This window comes from Eptesicus fuscus, chromosome 18 (assembly GCF_027574615.1).
Source record: "Eptesicus fuscus isolate TK198812 chromosome 18, DD_ASM_mEF_20220401, whole genome shotgun sequence".
In the NCBI taxonomy this organism is placed as follows: domain Eukaryota; kingdom Metazoa; phylum Chordata; class Mammalia; order Chiroptera; family Vespertilionidae; genus Eptesicus; species Eptesicus fuscus.
This window is the reverse complement of record NC_072490.1, coordinates 37,807,150-37,830,470: the sequence shown is the minus strand read 5'-3', so window position 1 is coordinate 37,830,470 and position 23,321 is coordinate 37,807,150. Positions and strand designations below refer to the sequence as shown.

General features: G+C 37.5%; 1 protein-coding gene across 1 annotated transcript in view; it reads right to left on the bottom strand.

The window, feature by feature from the left end:
* Positions 1-23,321, bottom strand: part of RAD18 (RAD18 E3 ubiquitin protein ligase) — an 80,845-nt gene that overhangs the window by 41,176 nt on the left and 16,348 nt on the right. Inside the window, exons 5-9 of the mRNA XM_054708116.1 lie at positions 20,824-21,149; positions 19,484-19,583; positions 14,548-14,732; positions 6,264-6,340; positions 4,954-5,014 (exon numbers count right to left, since the gene is read on the bottom strand). Of these exons, the coding sequence (XP_054564091.1) occupies positions 4,954-5,014; positions 6,264-6,340; positions 14,548-14,732; positions 19,484-19,583; positions 20,824-21,149 (749 nt within the window). The remainder of the gene's footprint in view (positions 1-4,953; positions 5,015-6,263; positions 6,341-14,547; positions 14,733-19,483; positions 19,584-20,823; positions 21,150-23,321) is intronic.

The window sequence follows — 23,321 nt, the reverse complement described above, 5'->3', positions numbered from 1 at the left end:
AAGCTACTTGGAATCAACTGAGTCATTCCAAGGCTTGCTTTCAATATTTAATAGGGCAGATTATGAAGATAATAAGAAGACAAGCCACAGACCAGGAAAAAAATATTTGCAAAAGACATATCTGATAAAGGACTGTTATCCAAAACATACAAAGAACTTCCAAAAGTCAAGAAGAAAATGAATGACACAATTAAAAAAGAACAGACACTTCCTGGAAAAAGATATACAGATGGCAAATAACCATATGAAAAAATGCTCAACATCATATATCAGTAGATAATTGTATTAGAATAGCAAAAATCCAAATCACTAACAACACATATGCAGGTAAGGATGAGAAGCAACAGTAACTCTTATTCTTTGCTAGTGGGAATGCAAAATGGTACAGAGATTTAAAATACAAGTTCTTACAAAACTAAAGATACCTTAGGATCTAGCACTCACATGTCTTAGTATTTATCCAAATATACTGAAACTTATGTTCACACAAAAACCTGCATAGGAACATAAGGAACTTTTTAAATAACTGCCAAAAGAAGAAGTAGGTAAGTTAATTATTAGGTATTAGGTAAATTGATAAACTATAGTACATCCAGAAAATGAAATACTGTTCAAGGCTAAAAAGAAATGAGCTATCAAGTTAGGAAAAGACATAGAGGAACCTGAAATGCATATTACTGAGAAAGAAGACAATCTGAAAAGGCTATCATACCTAATAAAATGGTAATATGCAAATTACCATCACTCCGCTATGCCCACGATTGGGCCGTTGGGAGGCTGGGGGCGGGACTCGGGGTGGCCGATTGGGCTGACTCATGAGTCCCCGCCCCCCGTTCCTCCTGCCATCCCCAATGGCCAGAGCTGCGGGAGGACCCATGGGGCCAGCGGAAGGCGCCGGTGGCGGAACTCTGGGTGGCTGATTGCGTGGCTGCCGGCACCAGTTTTCCGCCAGCAGCAGTTTTCCTCTGGCCACCCGCCAATCGAAGCGCCTCCCGCCAGCGCGATCAGCCACCCTGAGTTCCTCCAGCGCCGTTTCCTCTGGCCACTTGCCGTTCGGAGCGCCTCCCGCCAGTGCGATCGGCCACCCTGAGTTCCTCCAGCGCCACCGGTGGAGGAACTCTGGGTGGCCGATCGCACTGGCGGGAGGCGCTCCGATCGGTGGGTGGCCAGAGGAAACGGCGCTGGAGGAACTCTGTTCGCACTGGTGGCCAGAGGAAACGGCGCTCCGATCAGCGGGTTGCCAGAGGAAAACTGGTGCTGGCGGAAAACTGGTGCCAGCAGCCAGGTGAAGGAAGGTCTTTTGCATGAAACTTCGTGCAATGGGCTTCTAGTATACTATATAAAAGATAAGTGGTTGTCAGGGGCTAGGAAGAAAGGAGGGATCAATAAATAAAGCAGAGTGAGTATACTGTTTGATAAGATAATGATAGATACATGTCATTATATATTTGTTAAAACCCATAGAATATATACCACCAAGAGTGAACCCTACTGTAAACTATGCACCCTGTGATAATGACGTGTCAGTATACCACTCTGGTGAGAGATGTTGATGGCAGGAGAGATGGTGCATCTGTGTACCAGGGGAGATATAGGAACTCGCTGCATTTCCCCCTCAATATTCTGTTTTACTCTAAAACAGAAAGTCTATTTTAAAAAAATTTTTACAACCCTTAGTGTAAAGAGGACAACAAATAACTGTCCAAAGGCCAAATCCAATCTATGGCATATTTTTGCATGGCTCTCTAGCTAAGAATGCTTTTTATCATTTTATAAAGATGTGTTAACAAATAGAACATTTGACAAAGGCCATATATAGCCTGCAAAGCCTAAAATATTTATTATCTGGCACTAAGGTAGATTAGATTAGCCCAGCTGCTAAAGGAATAATACCTTTCTGAGGATTCTGTCTGATGTCCCCAAATATTGTGAGGTGTGTGCGGTTTTTTGTTGTTGTTGTTTTGTGTGTTTTTTTTTTTGTACTAGGGCTTGTGATGGATTCAAATTGTTCCAGACCCTTTGTGAGCTCCAGAAATTGTTCTGGAGCTAATCCTTTCAATTAGCCTTTCCCTAGCCTCAGGCACTTGACTCTCCTTCACCTGCAAATTGCTAGGCAGCCAAAAGCTTAACCGGATCTTCTATGCATCATATAGAGCTCTCATCTCTCTGAGGTTCTCTCCTCTCTGGGAAGCTGTCCCACAAATTCTAACCACCTTGGCCTCCCACAACTTTCATTTCTGGTTTACCTACTCAGTGATCCACCAGATTATTTTGGGGTTCTCCTTACCCAATGCCTAAAAACTGCCACTAGGCAGTAAGCTCTGGAACTGGAGAGCTCTCTGATTTGTTTTCCTTCCTTCAGGAATCCCAATCCTGTGATACTTTTCCCCAGGATCTAAAAAACCACTGCTTCATACATTTAATCTGGTTTTCTAGTTTATTAATGAAGGTAAGTAAATATAGTCTCTGTTATGCTATCTGGGCTAGTAGAAAATTCCATTTATTTTGATTTTTTTGTTTTGGGAACATTATTTTCTATCAGGTTATGTTAATATGTAATGGATTTGTTATTTTTAAACGAGTTAATAAATAATTTTGAAATTTCTTGGTTTTAATTTCCTTTGATCCATGATTTATTTGGAAGTGTGTTGCTTAGTTCCCAAATATTTGGCAGATTTCCAGGAGGCTTTGTTACTGATTTCCAATTTAATTCTATTGTGGTCATGTTACAGTAGTCAGTTTGTTAGACATTAACAAAAAGGAAGGGAGCAAACGGAACCAGACACCTGATTAAGCCAGATTAACTAGAAAAGGCAGTTTCAGTCACTCCAGGCAGAAACCTTCCAGTCACCCCAGGAGCAACCTGCACCATTCCACCTGATTGAGCAGGGAGGGAGAAAGAAGGGGATCGGGGGAGTCCTTTCACTGAGTGCATGAGCATTAGAAGCCAAAATGGCAACCATAAAGGGGGAGGGGACTAGCCTGGGGAAGTCTGGGGGAAAGATCTAATAGGGTAAGGCCACAAAACCCCAGAAGATCCAGGAAAGAGATCCGATGGGGGAGGGCATGGGCACTGCCTGGGAAGAAGTCAGGAAAGGGATTGAAGACTGAATAGTTAAAAAGAAAGACTGCTCTTTTCTGAACTCAAGGAAATATATAGAAGCTAGACAAAAAACCCAGCGCGCGCCCTCCTTGAAGCATGCTCATGCCCTTCTTTCGGGCACATACTTTTTGCCTTCTTTTCTCCTAAACTCTAAGGATCCCCACCAGACTTGCCACCAGGGGAGCAGCAAGCAGTGGCAGAGGACTCTCCTTTTGCCTCTGTCCACGAGGCCACTACTATAGCCAACCGGCTCTAGGCCTCTCCAAGGGTGTACGACCTCGCTCACTCTAATAAATCTTGCCGCTTAAATTCCTATGTGCCAGTCTTAAATTCTTTTCCTGAAACACCTCAGAAGAATCCTATTTCCAGACCATGCCAGGGCAGACCCACTGGGTCCTGGTCCTTCTTCAGTAACAGTCAGAAAAATATACTTTGTTTGCTGAATGAATACACAAGGTGAACCTTCTGCAGATTCCTAGGGTGCTCCCCCCCTGCCCCCCCAGCTCCTCTCTCCTTCTTCTTCTTCTTCTCTCTTTCTCTCTCCCTCTCTCCCTCCCTCTTTAAAATCAAATTTAAAAAAAATCTAATGCATGTAAAACATTAATTAAAATGTTTAAAGGAAATCAATAGTATATTTAGAACCCAACACTAAATCAAAATGTATGACTACATAGTAAGAACTTAAGCTTTAGAAGAGCCTGAAAGTTGTGTGTTTTTGGGTTTTTTTAAGTATATACTGAGGTGTTTTAGGGCTAAAGCAATTAGTTTAACATGACCTATTTAGTAAAGTAAAGCTTTTTTTAGATATTTAATAGTGGGCAATAGATATTTGTATATTGTCTTGCCTGCATCTAATCCACTTCTTTCTTAGTGAGGCATATTTGTTAGATACCACTCTTTTAGTGATTTAAATTACTTTTACTTCATGCAAATTTTCTGTTTTCCTTATTGTTACAGGCCTTAATTTTGCCAAATCAGTGATCATTTGGTTGTCTCTACCTCCTGTCTCAAGAAAAATCACTTTGGCTTCCCAAAAGTTGATTAAAAAAAAAAAAAATCACACCATACTTATCTTTCTAGTAACAGAGAAATGACTTGTTGTTCAGCACAGGCCATCACACCTACATCTAGTGCCTGTGTACTACTGCATCCTCCCTCCCCAAATAGACCTCTGCTGAATCTGTCCCTTCAAAACTTAAGAACTGAAAAAAGAAGACAACATTCTCTTAGCACAACCAAAACACTGTATGTGTGGTACACTAATTCAACAAATATTTATTAACTATCTACTGTTTGCCAAGCACTTAAATTTAAGCTAAAAACAAACCAATCAAACAAAGGATAACAGCTTCCTAACAGATAAAACAGTAATGTGTTAGCCCTAGGAAAGATATATACAAAGGCCATTTAAGAAAAAGGAAGTGATAAAGTTAGGAAGTTGTTAATACCTAATAAAATGAAAACTCTTTTTGGCACAAATTTGCAAGCTATTAGTGCTGAAATTCTTTACAGTATAGTCATTGAGTGGCTTGAGGACAGGAAAGTCAGAAATGTTTCCATTTTAATCCTATTTTCTTCTCACAAGATGCTTTGAGAGCAACTAATTAATATGTGCAAAGTGCTTAGTGATAAGCTCAAAGTAGAATGCTAGTCACAAATGAAAAAGCAGGCACACTGACTTATAAAAAAAGTCCCTGTCTGAGTAAGCACAACTAAAATTCAGTCTCTTAAGTAATATTAACAAGATAAGTGTGTTCCAAACATTAATATAAAAAATTTATTTTAAAACTTTAAGATAAAAAACTGCAACCCAAATTCTTTGCAAATAAGGAAAACCTCCTACAACTTACGGTATTTACTGTGGATTTCGTCTATTTCCTTTTCTGTTTGGTCCTTCGTAAAAACCATTACCTAAAATAATAAAAAATTCCTCATTAAAAATTCATTAAATGACAAAAATAGAAATCAGTACTATAAACTTTAAAATCTCAAATGTGGATGTTTAAATAGAATAAAATAATTACTCATTTCTGTTTCACATAGACCTAGGAAAAGTAACTCCTGAGTATTTCCTTTGAATGTAATTAATTTATATTTTACTCATTACTTATTTCTCATTCATGTAGAAAATGCAACATGAATTCCATTAGAATACATAAAGTACTAATACAACAATTAACTTTCCTATTTTCAATAGTTAATTTTTTCACATTCATTAATACAACAAACTACAAAACACTTGAAACTACAAGACTGGAGACATTTAGCAGATCATTAATAAGGCAGATTTTCTTGTCTGCCTTCTATCTTTTCCAGCCTAACTTCCCCAAATCTATAAGAAATGTAATATATAGGAAAAATACAAAAAATGTTACATTTATAGTTCCACTTTTTCATATCTGAGACTTAAAAAATCAAAAGTGTACTTACATGACTAACTACCGTCTCCATCTTACAGTTAGCACTCAGGTAGTAATAAAGTTAATGCAAATCTCATTTTTTCCTACTACTGATAATAAGGCTCACTCCCCGCTACAAACACATTATGGATGGTCTAGGGAAAAAAAGTCTACTTGGGAGAGCCCAAAACACTGCCTACAGTGTCACAGGACACATGACTATTTTCTTCCTTGACATCCTTTCCTCAAGTTTTGGGCCATCATGCTAGAGGAAAGCAATAGTGAAACATTTTACGTTTCTGATTTCCTCAATAAGCTCAACAGATATTCTATAAACTCCTACAATTACTTAATTTCTCAATCAGGACAATCACGGAATTGTAGAATGCCAGAGCTAAAAGGGGATCTTAGAGATCATAGAGTTCAATCCTGAAATTTTACAGATGAAGATGGTAAGGGCAGCAGAGGTTAAATAGTTTACCAAATACAACAAGCAGAGAAAGGGCCAATATAAAGGCTACCTGATATGTAGGCATATGCTTTTTCTAAGGACTATAACCCATTAATAAACTCTAGATTGCATTCTGTGCTAGAAGACTGATAAATGATAGAATTTTGTGCTAAAAATGAGCTGCAGGTAAATCATAATATATTAAGTGGAAATGTGTTCTAGTACATTCTGGCTTGCTTTAATTTTAGGAGAGTATTCAACTTTTCTTTCCTTTATTTCTAACCAGATACTGAAATAGACCATAACATACTCTTTCATTGAGTTTACTAGCTTCAAGACGCATCCTAGTCTTCTCCATATTTTCAAGTTCTTGAACTATTTCAGCAGCTGTTAAAATAAACACATATAGCCAATGTTAATTATGTCTCTGGCTCCCTCCCTCATTTTCATTCTCTCTAAATATCAATGAAAAAAAATACCCTCAGGTGAGCATTAACAACAACAAAATAATAACAATACGCCAATAGTAAAAATAAGATGTAATAAAAATACTCAATCCAAAAGACAGCAAAAAAGGGTGAAACAAAAAATATATAAAACAAACAAAACAATTGGCAATATGTTAAGGTTAAAACTGACTGTATATAATTACATTAAATGTAAATGTTCAAAAGCACCAATAAGAGACAGAGAATGAAGATCAGATAAAAAGAGAAAGGCCACACTATATGCTTTCAACAGAGAACCCATCCTACATAATAAAAGCCTAATATGCAAATCGACCAAACAGCAGAATGACCAGTCAGCGGGGGAGCAGGGCCAGCGAGCGGGAGGCACCAAGCCAGCCAAGGCAGGTGCCCACGGGCAGAGGGAGGGGATGGCAATCGGGGGGGGGGGGCAGCGGTGACCAGGGGTGGCAGAGGGGCGATCAGGGGATAGGGCCAGCCACTCGCCAGCCAGCCACACTATTCCCTGATCAGCCCGCCAGTCACCTCCCACAGAGGGAGTCCCATGGGGAGCGGGTCTAAGCTGTCAGCTGGACATCCCCCGAGGGCTCCCGGACTGTGAGGGGGTACAGGCCAGGCTGAGGGACACCCCCCAAGTGCACAAATTTTCGTGCATCGGGCCTCTAGTTTTTAAAAAAAGGCATAGATAGGTCAAAATAAGGTATGGAAAGTGATGTATCATATAAATACAAATTTTAAAAAACTTGAAATAGCTAGATTAACATGAGGCACAAGAGACTTTAAAACAATGAATGTTAACAGGAATAAAGAGGGAAATTATATGAACGGGTCAATTCACCAGACATAATCTCCAATGTGTTTGCACCTGAAACAGAAATTTAAAATATATAAACAAGAACTTCTATATTTAAACAAGATGAACTAGACTCATTCACTGCCTTCTCAGTTCTCATATTCTCCCCCATTATGCATAACCAAACATCCTAAATATAACACAGTAATAAGAAAACTCTGAAAAGTGGAAGGAGGAAAATGAACTAAGGATCTAATAATTTGAGGAACAACACCACTATAGGGTCTCCGATTTTTCTTTTATCTTCTATATATCTGAGACTATTCTTTGGTGAAGCATGCAACCCAAAACCACCAACAGGCACAAGGGGGAAAAGCCCCAAGAAAAACCTGGAGAAAAGCATTCTTTAAACCTGCACAGGAAGTCCTGGACACACTCCTAACTAAAAGTCTAGAATATGGCAAAAGGTTTGAGAACCGAACCACAGTGTGGAATTCCAGGTTTCAGAGTGGTCTCCAGGTAGCAATGACAGGATATAAACCAAAATAACACTACATGAGCTCTTGAAAACTAAATTGTCATTAGAACCACAGCCCACAAAAGTAGGCCATGATCTGCATGCTAACCAAAAAAAGGGTGACTGCCTGCTAAAACAGAATATTTAAATAGGTTCTAGAATCTCGTAACATTATACTCAAAATGTCCAGGATACAACATACTAAGAAGCAGGAAAATCACAACTTAAATGAGAAAAGACAATCAACAGATGACAACACTAAAGATGACTCAGAAGTTGAAATTATCTGACAAGAATTTTAAAGCTACATAATAAAAATGCTTCAACAAGCAACTAGGAACACTCTTGAAACAAAAGCTGAAAAAACTATTATTGTATGTAATACTTTTATGACAGCCATAGGTATAGTATAAAAATACATCTTTTAAAAGTTACAGTTAAGTTATTAATTTCTTGTACTGAAAGGCCAGGGAGGAGGGAAGAGGGAAGGCTGGATAGAGAGGAGTAAAAAAAAAAAATATTAAAAAAAAAAAATCTGGAATTCTTTCATATAGGTAAGTATGTTTTGCAGTTATGTAGTAGTACAGATGGAACAATTGTGAAAGTATTTTAGACTTGAATAATTAGTAAATGTCTTGATGCTCCTGGGAAGGAAGATTCTCCCTGTGGAAAAAGAGAAATATAAATATGGAAGAGAGAAAGTTAATGAAGAATCCTGTGAAGTTGGATTCAAAGTAGAGGTATTAGTATGTTCTCTTGATTTCAAGTGGACTTAAATGTGTACATACACATGTATGCATATGTTTATGTATGAATATATTTCTGAGTTCCATATGTTGAAAGCACCTAGAAGCAAAGGCAACATATCTTGGTTTGCAAAAAAATAAGAAGCAAAGGTCCTCAGGGAAATGGCTGATACCACATATATATATATATATATATATATATATATATATATATATTTATTAAAGGCCCGATGCACAAATTTCATGCAAGAGTAGGCCTTCCTTTCTTCCTTTCCCCGGCTGGCACCAGCTTCCCTCTGACACCCAGGACCTGGGCTTCCCTCGCAGCCCTGGCTTCATCCAGAAGGTTGCCTGGAAGGACGTCCGGTCTAATTATATATACATATACATATACATACATACATACATACATACATACACATACACACACACACACACACACACATATAAAATACATATATATAAAATAAAGAAGCTCCCACTAGCCAAATCTGGAAAAACATAAAACCAATATAAGGGTGACAGTAAGTTATAAATATGTGAATCTACATTGATTGTAGACAAAGAAAGAAAAACAAGAGGGCTCTTGTTTTCAGAATCATGGCAAGTGGCAACTGGCAAATGTGAAAGTAGTGCTGAAGTTAGAAAATCATCATTTTGCAACTATCATAGAGAAGATAAAATTACTAATGAATGCTAAATACTGGGGTAAAATTTTAATGATATATAGAATATTTATATGGTATTAAAATGTTTTTATACAGACTTATTAGTATCAAGGGGGAGACTATACAATGGAGAAATTGACAATGTGATCAAACCTGCAATCACATTGAGGGGCACAAAGATGTTGAAAACCTCTGGCTGTGACTGATGTTCTGAAAAGGACAGAACATTACTTATATCGTGTTCATAGAGTATTGAAACCAATCAAATACAGGAAGGAGTAGCCAGCAGTTCATCAACATTCAGGAATGTGCAACCTGAATGTTATTATAAGAAAATATTAGACAAAGTCAAAATGAGAAACATTTTATTTGAGGGAGGAAAAAAAACACACAAAGACTATATTCTTTTAAAATGCCAATGTCATAAAAAAGACAAAGAAAGGCTGAGGAATTGTTCCAAAGTGAAAAAGATTGAACAGATATTACAACTGAATGCAGTATGTGATCCAAAACCGGATCATGCACTTGAGGGAAAGAAAATCTACAAAGGCCATTTTTGGGTCCACTGCTGAAACCGGAATAGAAATAATAAAGTACTGTAACAAAGTTTGATTTACTGAGATTGATAACTATAGAAGAGAGAATATCCTTTTCTTAGGAAACACACAATAAATATTTAGGGATAAAGAGTCAAGATTAGCCCTGGACGGTGGGTCCCAGTCAGTGGTTAGAGCATCCGCCGGAGCACCAAAGGGTCTCAGGTTCCATTCTCGGTCAAGGGCACGTACCTGGGTTGCAGGTTCAATACCAGCCCTGGTTGGGGCACATGCAGGAGGCAACCAATCAGTCAATGTTTCTCTCTCTCTCCACTTCTCCTCCCTTCCACTCTCTCTAAAACTCAACGGAAAAAATATCCTCAAGTAAGGATTAACAACAACAACAACAAAAGAGACAAGATTATACAACTTACTCTCAGACTAAAACAAAAATATGTGGCCCAGCTGGTGTGCTCAGTGGTTGAGCGTCAACCTATGGAACCAGAAGGTCACAGTTCAATTCAATGAAATACGAAACAGACAAAAAATTAGAAAAAAAATGAAATTGATAGTTGGTTCTTTGAAAAGATCAATGAAATTGTTAACCTATAAGTAATCCAATCAAGAAGAAAACAACGTAGATAAAATAGATAAATTACTTGCTAAAGATAAATGGTGTGCTTAATATTCAAAAATCAATGTAATGCAAATCAAAACCATAATTATATACCACTTCACACCCACTAGGATAGCTGTAATAGAAAAGACAGAATAACAAGTGGTAGCAACTATGTAAAGAAACTGGGACCCTCACCCACCACTCGGGATGTAAAATGTTGTAGCCACACTGGAAAACAGTCTGGCAATTCCTCAAAATGTTCAGAGAGTTACCAGCTGACACAGCAATTCCACTCCTAGGTACACATCCAAGAGAAATAAAAACATATGTCCACTTAAAAGCATGTACAAGAATGTTCACAGCAGGATTAGTCATAACAGCCAAAATGTGGAAAAATCCCAGATGTCAATCAATTGATGAATGGGCAAAAAATGTGGCATATCCATACAATGATATATTATTCAGCAATAAAAACAAATGAGGTACTGACCATGGATAAACCTTGAAAATACGTTTAAGAAGTCAGTCACAGAAAGCCACCTATTTTATGATTTCATTTAAATGAAATGAACTTCCAGTTTCCAGCTCTGCTTGTAAAAGGCCTGGAAGTTGCCACTCGGTCCTAAAAACAAGTTAAAGGCTGAAAAGAGCTAATGGACCTCTCACAGGAGACAAAATGATGTAGCCATTAAAAAACAGGCCGGCAAGTTCTTATATTTTTAAGTATACATAGCCCACGTGACGCAGCAATTCTACTCCTGGATATCTATCCCAGAGAAATGCAAAAATCTGTAAGCCCATGTTCATGACAGCTTTACCCATAACAGCCAAAAATTGGAGACAGTTTAGGCATCTATTAATACGCAATGCAGCCATACAATAAATGCAACAACAGGGACAAACCTCAAAAGCACTGTACTGAGAGAAAGAAGCCAGATACAAAAAAAACGATATGCTGTGCCATTTGTATTAATGCCATTTATCTGGCGTTTTAGAAAAGGCAAAACTTGCCGAAGCCGGTTTGGCTCAGTGGATAGAGCGTCGGCCTGCGGACTGGAAGGTCCCGGGTTCGATTCTGGTCAAGGGCATGTACCTTGGTTGCGGGCACGTCCCCAGTGGGGGGTGTGCAGGAGGCAGCTGATGGATGTTTCTCTCTCATCCATGTTTCTAACTCTCACTTCCTCTCTGTGAAAAATCAATAAAATATATTTTAAAAAAAAAAAAAAAAAAAGAAAAGGCAAAACTTCAGGGACATAAAAGATTCAGTATTACCCTAATGGGTTTGGCTCAGTGGATAGAGTGTCGGCCTGCGACTCAAGGGTCCCAGATTTGATTCCGGTCAAGGGCATGTACTTTGGTTGCAGGCACATACCCAGTAGGAGGTGTGCAGGAGGCAGCTGATAGATGTTTCTCTCTCATCGATGTTTCTAACTCTCTATCCCTCTCCCTTACTCTATGTAAAAAATAAAAAATAAATAAAAAATTACTAGGGTAAGGAAGAGGAAATTTACTGCAAAGAGGCAGAAGAACGTTTGGGGGTGCATAATTTTAACTGAAGTGATGGTTAAATGACTATATGTACATTTGTCAAAATTTATTAACTATACACTTTAAAATGATTAATTACATCATAAGTAAATTATACCTCAATTTCTAAAATACACACATAAAGTCCTGGCCAGGTGGCTCAGTTGGTTGGAGATAAGCTAAATTCGTGAATTGGAAGATACTGTATAGCTATCAACTTTCCCCAAATTGATCTATAGACTCAATGTATTCCCAATCCAAGCAGGTTTTTTCTTGATGGAAATTTGCAAGCTTATTCTAAAATTTATATGGAAATGCAAAGGGCCAAGAAAAACTGAGGCAATCTCAATAAACAGCAAAGCTGGAGGAAGTACATTACCAGACAGCAAGATCTATTATAAATTAAAATTAAGACAGTACACTGCTGATAAATAAATGACTGAATAAACAATGTCCAGAGACACATAAAGTTAGCTGATTGTCAACGAAGACATAATGACAATTCACTGGGGAAAGAATGGTTTTTCAATAAATGATGCTGTGTCAAATGGCTATCTATATGGAAAAAACACACACAAAAGAATCTTGCTCCATAATTCACAACATATGCTAAAATCAATTCAGATAAACTGTAGGTCAAAATGGAAAAGCAGTAACAATAAAACTTTTAGAAGAAAACAAGAGAAGATCCCCATGATCTTGTGGTAGGCAAGGATACAAAAAGCATACAGCAAAAAGAAAAATGCAACCAATTGGATTATATTGAAATTAAGAACTTCTCAACTGAAACCAGTAACAGTGAAAAGGTGAAATGGAAGAAGGGATTTAATATATATATATATACACACACATACACACATCCAGCAAGATTTGTATCCAGAAAATTTCATGTACTCCCACAAATAAATAAGAAAAAAAAATAGATCCATAGCATAGAAAAATTGGGCATAAGACCTAAATGGATATTTTACCAAAGAGGATATCCAGATGGCCAATGACCATATAAAAATGTGCTGAACATTATAAATCATTAGGGAAATGTGAATTAAAACCATAATGAAAGATTCAAATGGATCCATTAGAAGAGCCAAAATGGAAAATTGACTATACTAATGTTATTAAGAATGTGGAAAAACTGGGACTCTCACATCCTCCTGATGAGAATGTACATTGGTACTGAGTTCTTGGCTGTATCCACAAAAGCTGAACATCTGCAAAAACATACTATTCCATTCCTAGGTATATATATTCAAAAAATTTGTGTGCCTGAATATACAGAGATACACAGAGATTATTCATAGCAGCATAATTTTGATGAGCCAAAGAGTGGAAAAATCCAAATGTCCATCAACCATTGAATGGATAGTGAGATACATCAGAATACTCAACAGCAACAACAAAATCACAAATGTACACAAAAACATGGATGAAACTTATAAATATAATGTTGCACAAATATAGACTCAAATAATCTATATAAGCTATCTATTATTCCATTTATAAGGATAAATTATAGGCTAAAATAGGCAAAATGTATAGTGTTAGAGGTCAAGATAGTGGTCATCTGTGAGAACGAAGCTGACAGTGATTAGGAGGGGAGGATAGGGGCTTCTGGGTTACAAAGACATTTGCCCTTTGTGAAACTTATTTCATAATAATTCACCAAACAACACACTTATAATTTGTGTATTTTTCTGTTGACATAGTATACTTTAATTTTTTTAAGTTGACAATCCTATATATGCTCATAATTGAAGGAACTCTGAAATATGTGTGTGGTTAAGTGGAAGGAACAAATGATTAAATAGTGTGTACAGTCATGCACTGCTTAACAGGGATACACTGTGAGAAATGTGCCATTAGGCGATTTTGTTGTGCAAATATCACAGAGTGCACTTACACAAACCTAGATGGTAAAGCCTGCTGCACACCTAGGCTAAAGGGTACAGCCTATTGCTCCTAGGCTACAAGCCTGTACATGCTACTAGGCAACTATAACATAATGGTAAGTATTTGTGTAATGCATTACATTATTAGGATATAATATGACGTTTCAACAACTACAACATCACTAGGCCATAGGAATTTTTCACCTCCATTACAATCTTAAGAAACCACTGTCCTATCTGCGACCCATCGTTAACCAAAATGTTATGTGGCGTCTTGACTATAAAATACTAACAATTTTATAAAACAATAATGATCAAGAACATATGTTTACCTACAATAATCATAATGGTAACATTTACTGAACACTAAATACTTGCTAAGGCACTATGCTAGGCATTTTATATACATTTTTTTCATTAATTCCTCTCAAAAACACTATGAAGTAGGTAGTGTCATAACCCTTATTTTATGGATGGGAAAACTGAGATAAGGAACTTAAGGCACTTGCCCAAAGTCACGCAGTCTTAGAGCTGCAAAGATGGGACTATAACCCAGGTTCTCTAGATCAACTCTATCCCACACTATCTCTGGAAAGACACATAAGACACTGGCAGCAGTAACTGCTTCTTAGAAGGAAATGGGGACTGAGACTGGCTGAGAGAAAGGCTGGCTATCATAGTATATCTAGTACCTTCTGAAGGAATACATTTGCATATCTTACCTATTTTCAAAAATGTATCTATTAAAAAGTTTTTTCTATGGTTTATAATCCCTGAGCTACACAAACGGCTTTATCCAGGACACACATAACTCATTGTTTTATTGCTTTACCTGATTTAGGATGCAAAGCATCACACTGGGCATTATACATGTGAACAAATTCTTGGTGCCTTTTAATGAGCTGTTGTTTATTTCCTTGAATAGATAATCCATGCTGTTTTAGCTTTTTCTTTAAATCACGATCTGATAGCAAACTATATACAGTTTTGGGCAGCGGCTTCCTTTTGTGAACAGAACTAAAAAGGGGAAAAAAGAGATCACTAAGGGTTATTGTGAATCATCAAATGCTTTGCATGTAAAATAGTAATTTACCTTTTGACTCAATACCAGTTGACTGAGAGAACACAATCATTAAGACAAAAATGGGAAAAAGAATGAAATTTACAAATAAAGTTAAAAGTGTTCAACATGACCGATCTGAGGTGCCAGTGGGACATTCAGATCGAGGGGTCTAGGTGACAGCAAACTTAGAGAAACTTAGGTGTCAGAAAGAGGTCAGTCCTAAAGATGCAGACCTGGGCCTCACATAGAAGGCTTGTGAACTAAATGCTATGAGAACTTCACTGAGAACCACACTTACACAGACTTATGCAATTCTCTATCCCGTTATAGCATGCTTTTCCTAAAATGTGCCTATGGTTTCCACGCAAAATCTCTATAAAAGTCAGTTATATCAGATGATTAGAGTACAAACGCTATTGAGTAGTAAGCTATGGATTTAACACTATTATCATGTACTAGAGGCCTGATGCACAAAACTCGTGCAAGGGGCTTGACCCCCACCACCGCGGCAGCTGCCTCTGCCTTGGCCTCCGCCCCTGCAGCTTCCTCAGGAAGGACGTCTGGTCTAATTAGCATATAACGCTTTTATTATTATAGATAGCTTCTTTAGAAGAAGTTTTGATCCACAGGCAAAAGTGCCCCTCAAACTCAAGGTAATCGTATTGCAAAAGCAGTAGATGAAATAAAAGAACACCTGTTGGGACGATCAGCTTTGCCCAACTCATTACCACCAATGAAAAGAGAATTCAGAAAATGGACAGGTAGATGATATTCTTGTGGTATCATCTTTAAAGAACACAACTGAAAACAACAGCAAAAAACACAACAGGGGTTTGTTCTCTTCAACTTAAATTAATTATACTAACAAATACTGTATATAAGGTATTACAAGAAGTATATTAGCAAAATCACCACCTGGCTCTTCATTCTATTTTCATAATTAATATACTGATCAGCACTAAGATACAATTTTAAATATAACAAACCCTATTAAATGACTTTCTTTTACTCCCTCCAAAATACGTTAATAAACATTATTTGTTAAAATGGAACAGAATTCGCACCAAGTGCTTCCCCAGCTGGTCTGAACGGTCCAGAAAAATAAAAAAAATAAACATAAATAAATAAAATGGAACAGAATTCAAGCTACCTATGGATATCAATAACTGAGGCAATTTTATAAACACGAACAAGTTAATGAGTTTTAATCTGATTGTAATCTGTTTCTCCCAGTGCATCACCTGACTCAACACTATGGCATTTAGGTGCTTAATAAATATGTATTCAAGGCAGTCGGTACAAATCATTTTTAAACAAGACTATCAAAGGTTCAGGAAAAAATTAATAGGAAGTTGAAAGCAAAAGGTTTATTTAAAAAAAAAAAAAAAAAACCTACAAGATTATTCAAAGGACTTCCATATACCTATTAACAAAAGGTCATGCTACCCAAATTCGAGTGTATCTCACAGCGCCCCCCCCCCCAAAGAGCTTATTTAGAATGCAGATTCTCAGTCACTTCTCCACATCACCCCAACTCACTTGGTCCTGAAGTGGAGCCGTAAATCTATATTAATAAGGTTTCACAGGGTAAAGCTGATCCAAATAGTAAAGAACATAGAGAGATATGGTACAGTGATATACAGACTGAAAATAGACATTTCTCTACTAAATTATTCCCTGGATAAATTATTTCTTTTATGTTCTAATAAAGTCTAAAAGCCAGAGATAACTATTTAACTGCAGAAAGACCTGTAAAACCTCAACAGATTACATTTTTTTTCTGAGAATTGCACTTCTTATAATAGACAGCCTATTGAACTCAATGAGACTGATACAATTATGGCTAAATAAAATCTCAGTAGGTAGTCAGAGCTGAAACATTCTGTATGAGTTTATAAAGCACATTGTGAGGAACAATTCACTAAGTTTGTATATCTAAAACATTTATTTTATCAAGGATAGATGATTAACTTATGACTATGAAATCTAATGAAAACTGTACTGTTCGCTAGCATTTACAATGAAAAGCACCAGCAGAAATCAACAATTTCTACCAAGAATGTTAAATCTGAAGCCTGATAAATATTTCCCAAAACATGAAAATGACACTGATCTTTCTTCCATGATTTAGTGAAACGGAATAATGCATTAAGAGTCCTGAGAATCGGAAGAAATCAAAAGAAAGAGCATTCTTTGAATCAACTCTGATACGAATCTACACAGAATGGGTAAGAGTGGTCATCCACACCGAGAAATGGCCTGTCAGGGTGTTGTGGAGAAAAATGTTTACATGTCAGAGACTCTTTTATGTGAACAGACCCCAGGGCCAAGATGTAACTTCTTTAGAAATGTGGCTCAATATTTCCCTAAGTGCATCTTCACAAGATATGAGTTATGAGGACAAATAGGTTTGGGAGTGAAATAGATTTAGAAGTTACTGGATTAAAGAAAAATCCAACAATGACCTTTAATGTAAGACTTCTCAAAGCCTTCAATCACTAACTTGTATGGTCTTCCTGAGGGAGAGATTCGGTTTGCGGTGCTTCTCAGCTGCACAACAGAGCAACTGGCAGGACTATAGCATCCCATGGAGCAGGGTTGGAACAACTAGTGGAACTTGAACTTAATTATACATGGATGAGTATGTCTTTGGATTAACTGAGCTAAATGTGTTAGAAGAAATATGATGGATGCATCTAGTAAAACAGCAGTCTAAGCAAGGTATCAGTGTTGATTCCTAACTTTTCAAGGAGAAAATGCTCAGCCTCTATATTCCCAACTCTTTCTTTAGGAAGAAACATTTCTAAAGAGAAATGCAGATCATCAGATTCTCATGGCTTATGGGAAATAATCCTTGGGATGACACAGCTTCATTTATTCCAAAACTCAACTAACCAAGTAACCTGAAAAAAAAACCTAAATTTTATTCTCGTCAACAAATTTACCCACTAGGAGGGAGTGCTGTGCACACAAGACTACGTAGGAATTTGTGGAGGCACCTGGGGGCCTTCAGGCCACCATGGATAAGAGGCAGGGACGAAGGGGGAGGTCAGGTGAAGCAGTACAACCCAAGGCCCTCCATCTCTACTTTAATGCAGCACAGCCAATTTTATCTATTTCATATGTTTTAGTTCACTGCAAGATTTCACTTGAAAAAAGTGCTATTAACTCTCAAACTAAAAACACTACAACAGTGATGGGCAACCTTTTGAGCTTGGTGTGTCAAACTTCGCCAAAAAACTGAGCATAACTCGGGTAGTGTGTCACTTTGAGGAAAAAACATTATTTCGCAAATGTTTCATCCTCGGCATGCGGCCGCCTCAGCAGCCGCGTGTCATCAGAAATGGCTACGCATGTCAGTGCTGACACCCGTGTCATAGGTTCGCCATCACTGCACTACAATAAGAACTGTCAGTTAATGCCCCCACTGTAAATTAATAAAGCATTATCATGCTGCATATGCTACCTTTTGTAAGTTATAACAGCATGAGTTTGTCCCCTGGAACCTGAATTCACTCCATATTTATTCATAAAAATTGTGACACCATTTTATCTTTAATCACAAAAAATAGTAAACGGTCATGCCTTATTAACATGGTTTTTGGAAAATACTCTTCCAAGTCCTTCAAAACAGACCAAACAGTAAGAGCCAATCATTCTATTCACCCCACTCCAAGATACCATCAATTTCTTCAGTTACTTCTTCTCCTTTTCCAAATCTCTCTGAATTATCACCTACTACCCAACCCCCGCTTCAGAAGAAGGGTTCTTTCTATACATCAAGGACAACTTCATGACTGGACTCTTCATCTCTTATGGACTCTCCCAACCTTGTTTCATCTATCATCTGTTCTCTCCCTGGAGACAGTGGAAAAAGAGAGCTGAAAGCTTAACCAATTTCTATTTTAAAAAATAAAATCTTCCTTGATCTTGATGTTTACTTCTTTCTCAGACTATCATCTCATCTCTCTTCTTTGCTTCATCGCCAGACTCCTCAAATTTGCAGCTTCTGCTTATTATCTTCATTAACCTCTGATTCCCTAACACCTTGCAATATATCTTTGACTAAAATTTCATTCCCAAACAATTTGTATGTATAATACATCAATAAATTACTGTGACTTTGATATTTAAAGGAGGCAAAACAGAAGTTTGGGTGCAAACAGTGAGTTGACTACTTACTACCTATGCCCCCTGGTGGTTGGGGGCTGGGGCAGGAGGACATTCCATTTCACACATACCCTTTTGTACCTTTTAATGTTATAGGTAGATAATTGCCTATTTGGAAAAAAACAATTTTTGTTTTTGAAACCCTTTTTTTTTTTTTTAAATTACAAAATTTATGGGCATCCTAAGAACCAAAGAAAGATCTTATATGTTCTATATTCAGAGTCTAAACTTGCTTTCTTTGGCTAAGGGGCTTTATGGTAGTTCTAAGGGAAGAAAACAAGTTAAAATAAAATTTAATCCTAAATCACTAATTTCTTAAGTCAAATTTTATTAGCAGTTAAATTCAATAGTTAATCCTATTTGGCAAAGGGAATGGAAGCGTCAACTGACAGGAGTAAAGGAAAGAGCATGTGGGAGAGGGACTTGGATAACTGGTCACCAGGATACATTGAACATTGTATTTTCTGCCCCAAATTTATAAAGCACATGAAGCACCCAGCTAAAGCGGCTCAATGGTGATGCTTAACTTTCTTACCTTCTGAGGCTCTCCTTCTTCTCTTCACGGGATAAACAGCTGTCCAAGTGCTTATTGATGTGATCTTCTAGAATACTAACCCCGCAAACAGGACATTCCACTGTATTTTTTTTTAAAGAAAGAAAGAAAGACTTTATTGCTTGTAAAATGGGCAAAAATATTATAACATGAATCTTTCAGAGATTAAGATAATAAACAGAATTCCAACAGTAACGTGTACTTAGAAAAACAGAAGAGAAAAAGATGACATCTCCGGCAAATGGGAGTGGGACAGACGGGTTACTGGGTAATGACTGAATTGGGGAAAGTCACATAATTCAAATCCTGGGCCTAGAAGAAGACACTGCAGAAAAGTGTGGAAATGTGTTTATTAGAAAATGCTTGGGTTAAATCTTTTCTACCAAGATGTGACCAAACTATAAAACTGAACTTAGGTTTTCCCAACGCTTAGGAGGCATTCCTGCATGTTAGCTCCAAAGCAATCATAATACCTGAGGAAAACACACTTGGCTGGGGGCAGGGTGAAGGGGTGATGGTGCAGCTAGATCAAAGCATTTACTGGTTTAAGCCAATTACTGCTCAATTTATCAATGGTTACAAACTGGTTAATTTAGCTCTCGCTTATAAGTTAAAATTCAGAAAACGCAATCATCCTCCCACTGTTCCATGGGTTACGGTGATGTGGGCGGTGTCTGGGGCCTAGCCGCCACGCTGGGTAACAGGCAGGGACGAAGGGGAAGAGCAGGTGGAGCAGCACGTCTCTAAGGCAGCGGGGCCTAGTGTATCTCTTCTATCTCTTTTTCAAATTATGGCTCCTTGGAAGATTTCATTTGAAAAAATAATGTTGCTAAAGGAAAAAAAATAACTATCAAGCTATAAACACTACCATAAGAACTGTGAATTGACAGACTGACCAAATATAAGGTATGCTAGGAAACGCAGATAAAATTCACATACCCTTATGAACTTTAAATACTTGCATACTAATAAACGAATGCCAATCTAAATTTAATAACAACTAATAGCCTGCACTGTGTGTGCTATGAGTGTACCAAAGATGTCTAAGACCCAGCGTCCTCTAAACTTCACCGGCAAGAACAGACATGAAGCAATAGGTTAAACAAGCTGACCCACTCATCAAAAAGTTAAGCAAATTACACAAATAGTCCAGAAAACATGTGCTGTCACACTTTAGTGATATGAGCTATCAATAATATCTAACAAAACCAGAGTGGTTAGGCTCTGGATAGAGTCTAAAATGCTGCTTATTTATTCATCTGGAATGTGGGATGAGAGGATTCCCACTGAGTAAGAAAATACACGTGAAAATCATTTCCTACCTTTAGTAACTTGTTTCAAAGTTGATGTAGAGGGTGCCTCAGGAACATTAGCACCCGCGATGCTTGAAGCTGTCCTTTCTAAAGAAGGTGTCTCTTTGGTCTTTGCAGAACTGCTCAAAAGACTGAATTTGTTTTCATTCTCATTTATCAACAACTCTGATGTAGAACCACTAGTTTCTCTGATCAAGAAATTCTCCATTAACCTGCTTCCTTGCTTTACAGACTGTTTGAAGGCTACAGGAGTGTGGGCTTTGGCAGCAAGATTCTTTGAAGAGGAAGCAGGAGAAATGGGTGGTGACTCTAAGGCAAACTGCAACAAATGATTCCTTTAAGCACAAAAAACACAACGGGTAATTAAGATACCAAGTAACATGCAGTAAGTTAACTAACATAAGCTGTTTTCCCAATTAACACTTATTTCTATGAAAGATAGAACTTACTCCATAATGACAACCAAACCAAATTGTTTCTTCTAGAATAAAATAAATAAAAAATAATGTATCTAACTTCAAAAATCAGTTACTCTATTAAAAAATGGAGGGACTTCACATTCTGATGATGGAGAACAGCTAGTCTGAGAATTAATGTCCAATCATAAATAACTTTAAAATCTGGATAAAATATATAAAACAACTGTTTGTAAGCATGGGCTATAATCAACACAAGGCTGGAATCCCTGCGAGAAGAGAAACATGAGGTATTTCCCCCAAGAATGTCCCCTGGAACTTATGTATTAAACTGAGTCAAACACAGACCAGTGATCGCACTGGGTAGAGGGAACAGAGACCACAGTTCTAGGGAAAGGAGGCTAGGACTGGAGGGACAGGCTGGTAGATAGAGGTTAGCCATGGAAAGGGAACCCCTGAAGTCTGCTTAGAAAATGTTGTCAATTCCTGATCATCTCCAAGATTGCACAAGCCTAAGAGGAAACCAGGAGACACTGTAGGAAACAGATGCCAGGAAGCTGAGGTTCCAAAGGTCAGTGGACACAGATGCTGGAAAGATGAGATTCTAAAGTTCAGTGCTAGAAAATTGTTGGGAGTTGGAGCCTAGCCAAAGCTGAGAGACCTTGGTGTAAGATCTCAGACATTCAGTTGTAACCCCGCGAAGGCCACACTTAGAAAGAAGGATCACATCCTAGAACTATAAGTAAAACTAAAATAGACCAAACCTAACAAAACACTAAACCAGGCCTAGACAGGATAAAAATGAAGAGCTGGTAATTTAACTGCCTATCAGAACAAAAAATTCAACATCTTTCTAAGAAAAATAATTCATAGCCCCTATTATATTTTCACCCACAATGTTCAACATACAATTAAAAATTACTAGACATGCAAAGAAGCAAGAAAAGTAGCTAATAATCAAGGGAAGCAGATCCAGAAGTCATTCAAAAAGTAACTATGTCATCAAAGTAACTATGATGAATATGTTCAAGAAAAAAGATGAGAACATAAGCAAATGGATAAAAAGATAGTGTCTTGTAAGAGGGAATTAAAATCCATCTCAGGAAGGAAAAAGGCATATCATAATCAAACCACTAGAAAATAAAAAATAATGAGTAAATTTTGTAAGTAACCAGAAAAAAATAAGACACAGCTTCTCAATCTTGGCACTATTGACAATTTGAGTCAGACAATTTTTTGTTGTAAGGAACTGTTCTGTGCATTGTAGGAAGATTAGAAGCAACTACAGCACCCACCAAATGTCAGTAGTGTATCTTCCTCCCAGATTGAGACAACCAAAATGCAGGGTGTCCCCCAAAAAGGTACACAAACAATGTCTATAGATTCTATTACATTTTGAAAATGAAATGTATTTTAATAAATACTGCCTTTATAATTATTCAAAGTGTGTATACATTTTTTGGGGACACCATGCATATGCTTACATTACCAAATGTCCCCTGGGGAGGGGCTAAAAGGAAGGCAAAATCACTCTCAGTAAGAGCCATTCATCTAAGGCCGTGGTTCTCAACCTTTCTAATGCCGTGACCCTTTAATACAGTTCCTCATGTTGTGGTGACCCCCAACCATAAAATTATTTTCGTTGCTACTTCATAACTGTAATTTTGCTACTGTTAATGAATCATAATGTAAATATCTGTGTTTTCCGATGGTCTTAGGCAACCCTGCTAGTGGTTCTCAACCTGTGGGTCGGAAAACACAGATATTTACATTACGATTCATAACAGTAGCAAAATTACAGTTATGAAGTAGCAACGAAAATAATTTTATGGTTGGGGGTCACCACAACATGAGGAACTGTATTAAAGGGTCACGGCATTAGAAAGGTTGAGAACCACTGATCGAAGGGAACAACAGGAAGAAATATCATTTACTTCTCAGTATAGAGTTACCTCAAAAAAATTAAAAATGGAACTGCCTTATCCACTGATTCCACTTCTGAGGATATATCCTAAGAAACCAAAAAGATGGAAAAAGATGTTCCATGCAAACACTAACCAAAAAAAGCTGATGTGGCAGCATTAATAGCAG